General features: G+C 45.7%; 1 protein-coding gene across 5 annotated transcripts in view; it reads right to left on the bottom strand.

The window, feature by feature from the left end:
- The window catches only part of atp6v1h (ATPase H+ transporting V1 subunit H), a 56753-nt gene that overhangs the window by 15039 nt on the left and 26473 nt on the right, over positions 1 to 15241 (bottom strand). For all 5 annotated transcript variants that reach the window (XR_013790374.1, XM_079505418.1, XM_079505421.1 and 2 more), the window contains exons 9-12: positions 12077 to 12269; positions 6492 to 6670; positions 4594 to 4719; positions 343 to 444 (exon numbers count right to left, since the gene is read on the bottom strand). Coding sequence is in view for 4 of the 5 variants with exons in the window: in XM_079505418.1 (XP_079361544.1) it covers positions 343 to 444; positions 4594 to 4719; positions 6492 to 6670; positions 12077 to 12269 (600 nt within the window). In the remaining variant the exon portion in view is untranslated. The remainder of the gene's footprint in view (positions 1 to 342; positions 445 to 4593; positions 4720 to 6491; positions 6671 to 12076; positions 12270 to 15241) is intronic.

Genomic DNA, 15241 nt, shown 5'->3' with positions numbered 1-15241 from the left:
CCAAATGGTAGACTGTATCTTTGCATCTGCCCGTGTGAACCATATATGCCCACTAAGTTACTGCGTCCGCCAGTGTTACCGATTTAAGTCATTCCAACATGGGTGACTGAAATAGCCATAGTTCTTTGGAGTTTTTTGGTTCTTTTTTCAGAGAACTTCCAAGTGGAAATGTTCCTCATTTTGCTAGCAGAATGAGGAACATAAAAGTTAAAATGCAATCCATTATTATTATTATTATTATTATTAGTTTAGAGCAGTAGAAGGACACAGATTCTTTGAGTGCTTCCCCCCGCCAGAAAAACAAACATCTTTAATAAATAGAATAAATAAAGAGACATTTACCGTTTTCCACGTGGATAGTGTCGCACGTACTCTCCCACGTCATGTGCTGCCACCGCGATGACCTGTGGATCATCTGACACCTCCAGCAGTCTGGTTAAGATCCTATGAGTGGAGGGGGGAGGGGGACCACATATCACAACAGCATGGTTAAGATCCTATGAGTGGAGGAGGGAGGGGGACCACATATCACAACAGCATGGTGGTTAAGATCCTATGAGTGAAGGAGGGAGGGGGACCACATATCACAACAGCATGGTGTTTAAGATCCTATGAGTGGAGGAGGGGAGGGGGACCACATATCACAACAGCATGGTGGTTAAGATCCTATGAGTGGAGGAGGGAGGGGGACCACATATCACAACAGCCTGGTTAAGATCCTATGAGTGGAGGAGGGAGGGGGACCACATATCACAACAGCATGGTGGTTAAGATCCTATGAGTGGAGGAGGGAGGGGGACCACATATCACAACAGCATGGTTAAGATCCTATGAGTGGAGGAGGGAGGGGGACCACATATCACAACAGCATGGTTAAGATCCTATGAGTGGAGGAGGGAGGGGGACCACATATCACAACAGCCTGGTGGTTAAGATCCTATGAGTGGAGGAGGGAGGGGGACCACATATCACAACAGCATGGTGGTTAAGATCCTATGAGTGGAGGAGGGAGGGGGACCACATATCACAACAGCATGGTGGTTAAGATCCTATGAGTGGAGGAGGGAGGGGACCACATATCACAACAGCATGGTTAAGATCCTATGAGTGGAGGAGGGAGGGGGACCACATATCACAACAGCATGGTTAAGCAACGACGGCTACGGCAACTGGAAATGGATCAGTGCTCGATACATAAACCTGCTTGCCGTCGCAGCCCTTTCTACTACGGGAGAACCTACACTTACACGTAGTGTCTACAACGCCTGCATGTCATAACCATGTTTATTGAAATTATAGCTGTCATACATTTACACCGATTGCTCCATCACCTCTCTTATGGTGTGTAATGTGTTGACGTGCTCTGAATGAAGAAAGAACACTAATACCATGTGTCAAATTAACCGTGTTTATTAAAACGGTTTTAGAATAACACAGATTGCTCCAGCACCTTCCTCTTTCCACTGCATGCTAATCATGTCCAGTGCATAAGAATTAAGCAATATCGGCAAGTTAGCTGACGCGCGACGGGGTGTTTAAAAAAAAAAGTGTTTATGTTTGACACATGCTGCATAGATGCGTCACCAATGTCGCCATCGGCGAATGGCTGTTTGCTTAACGATTTTCACAGCTACGGCGACGGCGTCATAGCCGCCGTACTTCCGCCTAGCGGAGCCGTCCTGAAAACCGTTGTTGCTTAAAGTCCCTAATATCAATAGCATCACAACTCCATCACACCCTTGTCATTCATTACTTGACGTTACTGAGGCATTATAACGTAATCATTAGGGTTGTCCCGAGCTGATCACGTGATCGTAAAAATATCATTTTCAAATGATCGGAATCGGATCGGGAGCCAAAAAACATACGTGATCGTGACCTCCATAAAAATATATAAATATTGGATTGGGAAAAATCGTTATTGGCAGATACTCAAAAGCAGGGGACATGTCCCAACCTAAGTAACAATATTTTAGGAATGGTATGTCATTGTAATGTGCTCAAAATGTGTGGACACGAGAGCGAAATGCACCTTCATAAATAGCCTGTCAAAATGTCGTCCATAGCTAAAATATTTATGGAAACCTCACAAACAATTATTCCCAGAATAATGGTTTAATATGCTTTGCTGGACAGGGACAACAAGGGACGACAAGAGTGTTTGCAAATATATCCATATTATTATGACTTAAACACTCAATCCTCATTTTATACTTTGTGTCACAGAGGCCGATCTACAAGCTCACAACGCGTTCTGAGCTTGCAGATCTATTTGCTAGTTAATTTGTTTACCCTGGGACTCCATGGTAAAAAATGAATCCAATGTTTACCCTGGGACTCCATGGTAAAAAATGAATCCAATGTTTACCCTGGGACTCCATGGTAAAAAATGAATCCAATGTTTACCCTGGGACTCCATGGTAAAAAATGAATCCAATGTTTACCCTGGGACTCCATGGTAAAACATGAATCCAATGTTTACCCTGGGACTCCATGGTAAAAATTAATCCAAGGATGACAGATATTGAGGAACACTAATGGTCTATCAGTGGGACATTCATGAGTCAGTAGTATGGTACAAACCCTGCAAAGAGGAGTTGCAAGAGATAGAGAGAGACAGACAGAGACAGAGAGAGAGAGAGAGATAGAGAGAGACAGAGAGAGACAGAGCGACAGAGAGAGAGAGATAGAGAGAGACAGAGAGAGACAGAGAGAGAGAGAGAGAGAGAGAGACAGACAGAGACAGAGAGAGAGAGAGAGAGATAGAGAGAGACAGAGAGAGACAGAGCGACAGAGAGAGAGATAGAGAGAGACAGACAGAGACAGAGAGAGAGAGAGATAGAGAGAGACAGAGAGAGACAGAGCGACAGAGAGAGAGATAGAGAGAGACAGACAGAGACAGAGAGAGAGAGAGAGATAGAGAGAGACAGAGCGACAGAGAGAGAGAGAGAGAGAGACAGAGAGAGACAGAGAGAGAGAGAGAGACAGTGAGCGACAGAGAGAGAGAGAGAGAGAGACAGAGAGAGACAGAGAGCGACAGAGAGAGAGAGAGAGAGAGAGACAGTGAGCGACAGAGAGAGAGAGAGAGACAGAGAGAGACAGAGAGCGACAGAGAGAGAGAGAGACAGTGAGCGACAGAGAGAGAGAGAGAGAGAGAGAGAGAGAGAGACAGAGAGAGACAGAGAGTGACAGAGAGCGACAGAGAGAGGAGAGAGAGAGCGACAGAGAGAGAGCGACAGAGAGCGACAGAGAGCGAGAGAGAGAGACAGAGAGCGACAGAGAGAGAGAGAGAGACAGAGAGCGAGAGAGAGCGACAGAGAGCGACAGAGAGCGAGAGAGAGAGACAGAGAGCGACAGAGAGAGAGAGAGAGAGAGAGAGAGAGAGACAGAGAGAGACAGAGAGAGACAGAGAGCGACAGAGAGCGACAGAGAGAGACAGAGAGAGACAGAGAGAGAGAGAGAGACAGAGAGAGACAGAGAGAGACAGAGAGAGAGAGAGAGAGAGAGAGAGAGAGAGAGAGAGAGAGAGACAGTGAGAGAGAGACAGTGAGAGAGAGACAGAGAGAGACAGAGAGAGACAGAGAGAGAGACAGAGAGCGACAGAGAGCGACAGAGAGAGACAGAGAGAGAGAGAGAGAGAGAGAGAGAGAGAGAGACAGAGAGAGACAGAGAGAGACAGAGAGAGAGAGAGAGAGAGACAGAGAGAGACAGAGAGAGACAGAGAGAGAGAGAGAGAGAGACAGAGAGCGACAGAGAGAGAGAGACAGTGAGCGACAGAGAGAGAGAGACAGAGAGAGACAGAGAGAGACAGAGAGAGACAGAGAGAGACAGAGAGAGAGAGAGAGACAGAGAGCGACAGAGAGAGAGAGACAGAAAGAGACAGAGAGCAACAGAGAGAGAGAGAGACAGTGAGCGACAGAGAGAGACAGAGAGCGACAGAGAGCGACAGAGAGAGAGACAGTGAGCGACAGAGACAGAGAGCGACAGAGAGAGAGAGACAGTGAGCGACAGAGAGCGACAGAGAGCGACAGAGAGAGACAGAGAGAGACAGAGCGACAGAGAGCGACAGAGAGCGACAGAGAGAGACAGAGAGAGAGCGACAGAGAGAGACAGAGAGAGAGAGAGAGAGAGAGAGAGAGAGAGAGAGAGAGAGAGACACACACACACAGAGAGAAAAACCCAGAAAGAGCAGTATGAAAGTTGCACTGATTATGTTGAGAGGCCAATGATGAGACCAAGATGAAGATTAGGGTTTTAAGCGGATGTCAACGAGGCCAGCAGAGAGCGTGACTGAAATACCCAAGAACAATGAGTAGGAGCAGGGCTCTACAACAATGAGTAGGAGCAGGGCTCTTGCATGGACAGACACGCACAGCAAAAGGAAAACATTTCTATCTCTGATATCCCAATTTATATCAAAAAAGTTAATTTAAGTCTGAGAGTTACAGTCCCATATAAGGGTCCATTTGGTTCCAAACTTAATTTAGCTGGGGACCCCCTGGAACCCCCTCAAGGACCCCTAGGGGTCCCCGTTCCCCTCTTTGGGAACCACTGCTACACGGTACACGTCCACATTCTCCGTATGGATCTTACTTGAGGAGCTCATAGTTCTTCTCATTCAGACGGACGGCGTTCTCCCTCCAGAACTTCTCAGACTTGTGCACAGGGCTCCATTCCAGACGGCCAGACTTGAGCTCGGAGCTGTACTCATCGAAGGAGCTGAGAGAATGCCATGGAGGAGAGAGGAGAAGGATAGCATAGAAGTCAAGATTTGAGAGGAGAAGGTGGGGGGGGGTTCAACAATCCACATTATCAGCACTCAGCACTGCCAGTCTTTTGATAAGAGTATTGATTTCAGTGGTCACAGCTTTGGGTCCTGTGGCTGCAGAGAAAGGGCATGCAGGGTAGACACAATACCCAGTTCAATTGGGGGATGTAATCAGAGCAGCATTCAAAGATCAGGCAGGCACCAGAGCACTGCGCCTCTGTTCCCAGAGAGACAGAGATCAAAGACAGACACAGTCTCTAGTTCTTCTGACCTGCAGTAATGGTCGTACCAAGAGAAGAGTCACTGCTGTAGCAACAACAGCACTGCCAGGCTATAGAATCACAAGTCAGCCTCTAAATGCTTTGGTCAGAGAATGAGAACAATCTCCCAGCTTTTGATTGATTGATTGAATACTTTACTAGACAGAAATGTAAACAGCACAAGGTAGGTACAGTCAGACATTTATTTAACAATTATTCCCAGAATAATGGTCATTGAAATTAAGACGGTTTAAAGTGACTGCTAGAGCCGTACAAATGGGGGTCCGCAGGCTACTATAAATGACAATTTGGGGGTCCTCGACATAAAAAAAGATTGAGAACCACTACAACCAGGAGGAAACAATTTGAGAGCTTGAAATAAAGGGCACCGCAGAACCAATCCTACGTCTTTATAGTGGCCTTTCATGTTGTTAGTGACATGACAGCTTTTCAAAGCAGTGGACAGTAGTCGTGCTACTTGCTAGTGGCCGTTATAATCGCTAGTATTCTAGCAATGACTTTGCGTTTAGATGCCCCCCAGACGCACATATACATCTGGGGGACATCTAAATTACATATTAGTTGCAGTAGTGGCCGGTACAAGAGTGTTTGGACCCCAGGAAGAGTAGTCTTCACTGTAGTGAGGCACTGAGGACTAATAAACTACAGAGAAAGGAATATCTGCACTCTCGTGAGTAGTTTCTCATGAGTTTGTTTATTATCAGAAAACACACAGTAAAACTAGTTGTTCCTCTTGGTAGACTGCTGCTGGGTGTTTGCTGACAATAAACAAGTTCATAAGAAACTACTCGAGAGTACGGATATCCCTTTCCATCTTCAAGAATCTTGTCTGAGCTCCCACCCCTCCCCATACTGTACATGTTTTCTCCCTTTGTTACTTTCTTTATATGATGATTTCCTGTTTTTTTTTTTTATTATTATTATTTGTATATAGAAGTGTATATTTGTACGTCTCTAAATGTTCCTATGAGTTGAAAATGGTGGACCCTGTTGTAAATAAGTGTAATGCTTTATCATGGATCGTCCACATTTCGTTTGAAATGTAACCATGAGAAAAAAACTTCAATCAATCAATCAATCTGTACCAGCTATTGTAAGAGACAACTCTTTAAGACTCCCCCTGAGTAGAGCTCGTCTTCTCCTCAGGGTTTTTGATTGGGTGGGAGAGTTGTCCTGACTAATAAACACACGTGTGAGCCATTTCTGTCCAAGTGGCTTGTAGAGTACCTGAGCTCTCTCTCTCAGACCTACCAAGTGGCCTGTCGAGTACCTGAGCTCTCTCTCTCAGACCTACCAAGTGGCCTGTCGAGTACCTGAGTTCTCTCTCTCAGACCTACCAAGTGGCCTGTCGAGTACCTGAGTTCTCTCTCTCGCTCTCTCTCTCTCTCTCTCTCTCTCTCTCTCTCTCACAGACCTGAGGTCTCTCTCACAGACGTACGTACCTGAGGTCTGCAACGCTCTCTCCCAGGCGGTCCAGAAGGAACTTGATGTCCTCGGTGATGTCCTCGTCGTCGTACTTCTGCTGGCTGAGGTTCTCCAGCTGCTTCAGCACTTTGCACTGGATCATGGCCAGGGCGTACTCCTGGCACGTCTCCTTATCAGCGGACTTCTCCAAGAGGTTCTGGAAGGAAGCAAAACAATGGATCAAAACACTGGATCATGGCCAGGGCGTACTCCTGGCACGTCTCCTTATCAGAGGACTTCTCCAAGAGGTTCTGGAAGGAAGCAAAACAATGGATCATGGCCAGGGCGTACTCCTGGCACGTCTCCCTCGCAGAGGACTTCTCCAAGAGGTTCTGGAAGGAAGCAAAACAATGGATCATGGCCAGGGCGTACTCCTGACACGTCTCCCTCTCAGAGGACTTCTCCAAGAGGTTCTGGAAGGAAGCAAAACAATGGATCATGGCCAGGGCGTACTCCTGACACGTCTCCCTCTCAGAGGACTTCTCCAAGAGGTTCTGGAAGGAAGCAAAACAATGGATCAAAGCACTGGATCATGGCCAGGGCGTACTCCTGACACGTCTCCCTCTCAGAGGACTTCTCCAAGAGGTTCTGGAAGGAAGCAAAACACTGGATCAAAGCACTGGATCATGGCCAGGGCGTACTCCTGGCACGTCTCCCTCACAGAGGACTTCTCCAAGAGGTTCTGGAAGGAAGCAAAACAATGGATCATGGCCAGGGCGTACTCCTGACACGTCTCCCTCTCAGAGGACTTCTCCAAGAGGTTCTGGAAGGAAGCAAAGCAACACACAATATGTTGACCCATTTAGACCCGAGGACGATTCTACAAATGTCTTCTAAATCCTGACAGTTTTCAGGAAAACAAAACATGTTTTTATGTCAGTGGTGCTCAACCTTTTTCCATGTCAAGGACCCCCAGAATAATCTGAATTGGGCTGCGGACCCCCCATCTGAAAATGTGTTGTTCCAGGGACCCCCCAGGACAGACATGCAACGTTCATAAATACAGTACCCACTAACGAAGAAGCTCAAAGGAGGAACAGGAACGTCTAATAAATAATGCAACAAATATAAAAAACTAAGCAACGATAGCCTCTGAAGAGGTTGCCCAACAATCTTTGAACAAATGTTCAGTTGTTGCAGCAGTTGTGACTTTAGGGCTGCAGACAGAAACATCCATACCAGCCAGGTACAGTACTGAAGAACATAAGTGAAAAACAAAAGAAGAATCAGTCTACTAGCACCGAAAAAAGAAGTAGATTCTTTGATTGATTGATTGAAAAATGTATTAACAGTTTGCAGAATTACAGTACATTTTAAGCACAAACTCAATACAAAGGCTGTTAACTGTGAGTGGACGACCCAATTAAGCATTACACTTGTTTCCAATAGGGTCCACCATGTTCAAATCATCAAAAACATTTAGAGACGTACAAATAGACACTTCTATATAGACAAAGGACAGAACAGGAATTCATCATAAAGGAGGTAAAAAGGGAAAAGAAACATACAGTGAGGGAAAAAAAGGGGTGGGCGGTGGGGGGGTTCATGTTCAGCTCCGTTAATTTGTTTATTTTCCTTGGAGGAGCTGCGTTGGGTCCCCAAGTCGGCTCCGTGGCCGTACCTTGAGTTGGCTGTGTGGCCGTGATCTGTGCTTTGTTTTCTTACACGCTGATTCAATCTGATCTTTCCATGACAAAATATGGTCCATTACTCTCAGAGAGTCTTCACCGCACAGCGTGCACGAGATTAGCGACTTAATGAGCTATTGATTTGAGTGGTGAAGCCACTCCGAGAATTCTGAAGAAGGATAGACGTGTGTAGTGTAGATTAATATATCTACAGAATGTCATCAGGCTTAAAGCTATGGAAGTAATTATAGTAGATAAAGCCCGCTCGCTGCATGGAATTCACTGGATTGATTAACGTTAATTAATTGCACGCACAATTGCTAGAACTGTGCTGCAGCTCCACAAGTATGGACAATAATTAATCGGTCATCATTTCGTAAAATAATAGTTTAACCCATTTTGGGCGGGAACCCCTTTTGGTGTTAGCATTATGTTATGCTTTAGCTATGGAAAAATAGCAGATCTACAAGCTCATAGCGCGCCACCGAGTGGCGCGCTACGAGCTTGTAGGTCTGATATTTTTGAAAAATCGAACCACCACTGACATAGAAACATAGCTTTTTCAGAAAACTGTCGGGATGTAGAAGACATTTTTAGAATCTGATCTCAGGTCAAAATGGGTTAAGCACGTTGCAGACGAAGGAGAAGACGTTGGGGCGGCAGTTTTTGTACTAGCACTTAAATAAAAGGCTTGAATCGTCCATGTAGCATCTTCTCCTTCCTCTGCAACGGTTGTCCTCCGTTCCTGTGATGCACCGAACCGGACCACCCGTTCCAGGCTTGAGGCGCGTTGGTAGACTAGATTCCCTTTGGTTTTTTTGTTTTCGAAAGATTTATTTTGGGGCTTTTTATGCCTTTATTGATAGCGACAACTATCAATGCCTGACAGAAAGGAAAGGGGGAGAGAGATGGGGAGTGACACGCAGCAAAGGCCGTCGGGGCTTGGGAGTCGAACCCGCGGCACGCCGTCCGTCTGGCGTAGCAGCCCAGGTGGTTGAGATAACCGTCCGGGTCGATTCCCTTCGTTTTTAAATCAAGCTGCTTTTGTGTTTTCTTCTATTTGGCTTTGTGTGTTAGGCTGTGCAACAGTGACACTTGGTGGTGAACAAACGCTATTTTCGTGCTTGGACAGACAGACAGACCCAGGGACACACATAGCTGTCTATAGGAGTGGTTACCACTAAAAAAAAAGAAAAGATTCTCTTTTTTTTGGTATTAATAATTATTAAAATCATATTACGTTATGAACGGAATCCTAAAGCCCAAACCACACCAAAGGGTTGGGTTGGGACAAAACGGTTTTTAAGGTAAACCACACCAATGCAACTCATTGAGTTGCAAAGTGTTGCATTGGTGTGGTGACCACACCAATGCAACACTGTGGTCTACCTTAACATGGCTTTGTCCCAACCTGACCCTTTGATGTGGTTTGGGCTTTACGCCGCCCCCTGGGTATACATACAGTATAATAATTATGTTTCTTGACGATCGAGTCAACCATCTGTCCGCAGTTTTCATAGCAGTGTGTCCACATTGCAGTACAAGACTTCTCCCTAACAACCCAATTTAAAATGGAATCTATTCATTTTATGGGTTTGGGGGGTGAACCAGCCGTGCTATAGCGTGAAGGCTATAATCAATTGGCTTTGGAGGAGGTTCAAAGCAAGGACTCATCCTTCAGCCCAGGCACCGAGTCCAACCGTATCCATCAAATGATGTCCCCAATTAACCCTTTCTGGACAGGAACCCGTTTGTGTTTTAACTAAGCATTATTTAGCTATTGAAAAATAGCAGATCTACAAGCTACGAGCTTGTAGGTCTGCTATTTTTGAAAAATCGTGAAAATGTAACACAAATCATTGAATATATATTCTTTCAGAAGACTTTTTATTTCGACCGTCAGGTCTAAATGGGTTAAATGCTGTCTGTCAACACAAGTCGCTGGGAATTTAGACAGTCAGGATGTGCACCTTTGGGCTGGTAAAAAAAAGGTCCCCCCCACCTTTGTAGCCACAGAAACGTCTCTGTTTTTGCATGTGATGTGACAGACAAGACAGTGAGTAGCCTGGCTAATTTTTCTTTGCCAACGGCTGATTCGGTCTGGCTTATTAGCCAGGCTAGACAGTGAGTGCACTTTTCATTTCATTTTATTCCTCATACAAAGATGCCTTTGCCTGGCCCTGTATCGCAAATGGTCAAATAAATATTTGATTTGATTAACAGTTTGCCGGCCGCTAATTGTTTAATCCAGTGTTCCACCGCGCGTAAAACACTATACCCGACATTTGTTTAATGCGTTTATTTCGCCGTTTTAAAATAATTAAAAAGAAACAGCGGATTTATCCGGGACCTGATGACGAAACCGGAAATCAAGTCATCATCTGGGCTGCTAGGGCTTCTGGGAAATTGAGCTCAATGTAAGTGGACGGGGGGGGTTTGTTTGGACTACAATGCCTCATAGAGGCGGATCATGGCCGTTGGTGCTGATGATCATAACAAGCCGACGGACCATTTTTCGGCGGATTTTCGTTGTTGAAAGCTGCAAATACTTCAGCGTATGCTCTAAAAGGTAATAAAACAATCTCGGCAGCGTAGAATATTTGATGAAATAGCGGGTAAATCGTTTTATGGAGTCAAACTGTTAAGATTCTCAGATTCTTTTTTTTAAAACAGCGCTTATCAACAGGTTAATTGATGGAGAGAGCACCTGCAGTCAACCTGGAACAAAAGACAAAGAAAGGCGCAACAGTTTCCCCTGTCCCTTATTTATCACATCAACTCATCTTTTGTGCCTGAAGCCAAAAATGGGCTTCAGGCACAAAAAATATAGTTTTTCATTTTTTTCACATTTCTTTTTTCACCGTTTTTTCACGGTGGCATTTCAAAATGCCAGCGTTACTTTCTTCTAGGCATAAATGTGTTCCTGGCCGGGTAGGGTTTCAACAGTCTTGTTTGAAGGCAATGATGTCTGTTGATAGCAGAAAATAGCATATACCATACTTACTAGATGTCAACTGAGCAACACATAATCACAATATGTGGAATGACAGTGGGCTCTACAACATAAAGTGAGCTGCAAATCAGCCAATTCATTTTCCCGCCATCTATGCAGGCTGTAAAAGCATGCATGGGCACCCTCCTGTCAGAGGTCCTCCAATTAGATAACACTTTGGCAGCGAGAGCAGTACGGCGGCCATGGCCTATAATTCCATTCTGTCCTCGAGACACGGAACAGGGATTTCATTACCTGGCATTAATGCAGACCACAGAGGACCAGGCCATGGCTTTTAGGGCCAAATTAAATATTCAATAGACGCAACGAGAAGTGACGGTACAGGAGATCTGAAAGGGTGGCAGAACCATAAATTGCATTATGGCTCTCATGTGGCCTGGCTATTTTATGTGCTTGTTTCATCTATTGTTTGGTTGCTGCGTTTTTCTCTCGTTATGGTAAATGACAAGAGTCTACTACAGTAAGTGTTAAAGCAGACTAGAAAAACAAAACAAAAAAACAAGTCCACTGTGATTTCCAAAATGATGTTACTGGAGGCAGGGAACTTCTGAACCCTTCATTATCTGCAATCTGTCCCAAACACGACTGCTGTATATGATTTCCAAAACAGTTGAATCGACCGTTTCGGACGCGGGGCGGCTCGCCGGAAGCGGGCCGGCACCCTGGGCACGTTCCTGCGGGCCTGGAAGTTCCGGGGACCCCCCCCCCCCCCCCCCCCCGGGGACCCCCACACGGAGTTGCACCACTTACTTCACACTGGTGTGATTTTTAAGATCACGTTATTACTATTATACTCTTTTTCAGAAGTCCTATAGGATCACTCACAAGTTGCGGAATAGTGCCCCGCCCTCTATCGTAAACGCTGAAAACACCACATGACGTACACATCAATGGCGTCACACACACACACACCCCTACGTACTCGGAAGGCGGCCAGGATGATGCGAGTGACCTTCTCCTTGACGGACTCCTGGAGGATGTCGGACAGGGCCGGCACAACGTTGTAGCGTCGAAGCTGTTCACAGAGCTGAGGGCTGAAGGCCAGGAGCCAGATGCAGAAGACCATCTGGTACTGAAGCTGGAAGCCACACTTGTTGCTCAGGACAGCCGTAATGCTGAAAGACAGAAAGAGAAGGAGAACATTATATACTGTATATTGTTTATACTGTATATTGTCTATTGTTTTGCGGCACAACTTCGCACCATGGCACATGGTCTTAACCCATTTTGGGCAGGAACCCCTTTTGGTGTCGACAAGCTCATAGCGCGGCACCGAGTGCCACGCTACGAGCTTGTAGGTCTGCTAGTTTTGAAAAATCTTGAAAATGTAGTGCAAATCTTTGAATATATATATATTCTTTCCGAGCGATCGTTTTTAACTCAAATCTTTGCTTCCCCTTCCCCTAAAAAAACTATCTTTCATTCTCACTCCTTTTTTACCACTCTGCCTTTCTGTGTTTTTTGTTATAGCTTGTTTCTGTTTGTCTGCATTGTTTTTATACCCTCTCTGCTAATATTCTGTAATCTTTTATTTTCTCTGTTTGTCTTTCTATACTCTGGGTACTTTAAGACCTGGTGGGAGTGACTCTTTTGATCTGAATTTTTAATCAGCCATCAGGCAGAACAAACAGACCACTCACTGAGTCTACTTGAATCCCCTGCTGGTTAGATCCAGGCTTTAATTAAAGCCTCAGGCAGTATATATATATATGCTCTCAGATCACTGACTCACGGTCGCAGAGACGGCACGCACGCACGCACGCACGCACGCACGCACGCACGCACACTATTCTTTCTAACCCATAAAAACTATCCATTAAAGCTACCCCTCTACTCTTCAACCATCTCTACTCTTGGTTCTTTTACTTCCTCCCTGTCTTACTGCCCTGTTAGTACACGTGTGAATGAACCTTGATCCGGAGCCCACACCGGCTGACCAACGACCACTTCAGCCTGGTGCCCAACCCAAAGACCCAGACAACCAGACACATCTAACGAAGGAGGCAGCCTCCCAGGGTTTTGTATAAATTTTCTTCTTCTTATTATTACGTTTTCATTTCTTATTGTTATTTATCTGTGTACTTCCCACCATCCCTATCCTGCCCTTTTCATGTCGCCCTAGCCTAGACACTACTTCCCCCACCACAGAAATCCCTCAAATATCATATACCCAGCTCGCTCACCCAGTCACCACATTGTGGTGGAGGGAGGCCTTTGGAACTGCCACACAGCTACCAAAAAGGAAATGCCTGAATTTATCTCACCCCATGCCACCCTCAAGTCTCTGCATTTCCTTGCTCTAACCGAAACCTGGATTACCCCTGATAACACTGCTACCCCCGCCGCCCTCTCCGTTTCACACAAATTCACACACGCCCCTCGCTCAACAGGTATGGGGGGGTGGTACAGGGATACTCATGTCCCCGAAATGGAATTTCCGTGTCTTAAATCTCTCTCACCTTTCTCTCTCCACATGTGAATTTCATGCTATCTCAATATCACAACCAGCCCCTCTCACCCTCATTGTGCCCCCCAGGAACCCTTGGGAACTTCCTGGAAGAACTAGACTCTCTGATCAGCTCGTTTCCAGAGGATGGCACCCCCCTGATTCTTCTGGGTGACTTTAACCTACCTATGGCAGAGCAGTATCTTCCCGTTACGTCCCTCCTATCCTCGTTGGACCTCTCCCCATCTCCCTCCCCTCCCACTCACAAGGCTGGTAATGTTTTGGACCTTGTGTTCTGCAGAGCCTGCTCCCCCTCCACACTCTCTGTTACCCCCTTAATTAGGTCTGACCACCACTTAATAACCTTCTCCCTCTCTCTCTCTACTCTCCCACCTAAACCTACTCACCCTCCGACCGTCACCACCTGTCGCAATTTCAAGTCCCTAAACCCCTCCTCCCTCTCATCCTCTATTCTCTCCTCTCTACCCTCCCTGGAGTCCTTCCCCTCTCTCTCACCCGACTCCGCAACCACATCCTTCCTCTCCTCTAACAACGTCCAGGAAGGAAGTGAAAAAAGTTACAAGGCGACACTGATGCGGCCTCAGGTCTAAATGGGGTGTACAGTATGTATTGTACGGTCTGATTGATGGCATTAGGATTCAGACAGAATCCCATGACATGAGGTCATGTAGAAATCCAGAGGATAGCATTTGAATTACTTTCCACAGTTACACACTAAAATAAACGTTATTTGTATAGCACTTTTCAAAAACAAAGTGCTTCACAACGCAAACCATGTCTGTAGTATATGTGCATACGTTACTGTAAGTGTATGATATATCCATCTATATAATATATCTATCTATATCTTGGAGGCAGACTGTCGCTACCGGAACTCGTCGTGCCGATGAGAGGCACATCTCTTTGCTGCAGGCGGTGAGACAGAAGAGGAAAACTGTGTGAAGCAGCCCCCACTCCTCCTGTGCCCGTCTCCCCTCTCCAATTTGACTTTTCGTTTTTTCACGTCATATGAAAGCAGGGAATCATAGCTTCAAATTGACATATTGGTTGTTCAGTTTGACCCACCAGTTTTGGAGATATGGCTTATAGAGTAATGTCTTGCAGAAAACAGCGAGTTGAGAAAACAGGCTTGAAAAGGTTCACTTCTGTGGTCTTTAACATTACACCTAGCTACATGTTTAAGCATTTATTTCATATTTACATGTCGATTTCAGCTCTGACACTTATTTCAGACATGCTCTAGTATGTGAAGGGTCTGCCTGTGCTAACTAATTTTTTGGAAAAAAAAAGGAAAAATAAAAGGTTTTTCTCCTCTGGTGTAAAGCTGGAATTTGCGCGATGGCAGTCTCTCAGTCAAATCTTGTCACATTTGTCTGCGCCAACTGCACTAGAGACTGCCACTCCAGACTAGTGGGGCTGTTCAGCCACAGCCACCGCTGCAAGGAAACAGGTGCGATCCATCGTCATCATTGACGGACGGATGCCTATGATGATGGGATTATACATAGTGAAATACAATAGAGCACGCACATCCACTAACTAAATGTCAGGTGGCGGGCCGAGGCCAAAAGTGGAAGAAAAAAGATAGGGTGACTCCACTCCGGACTCCACAGGGTCCCT

Source organism: Electrona antarctica, assembly GCF_951216825.1.
Source record: "Electrona antarctica genome assembly, chromosome: 1".
In the NCBI taxonomy this organism is placed as follows: domain Eukaryota; kingdom Metazoa; phylum Chordata; class Actinopteri; order Myctophiformes; family Myctophidae; genus Electrona; species Electrona antarctica.
Note: the sequence above shows the minus strand (reverse complement) of the source record. Positions and strands in the feature narration are given on the sequence as shown.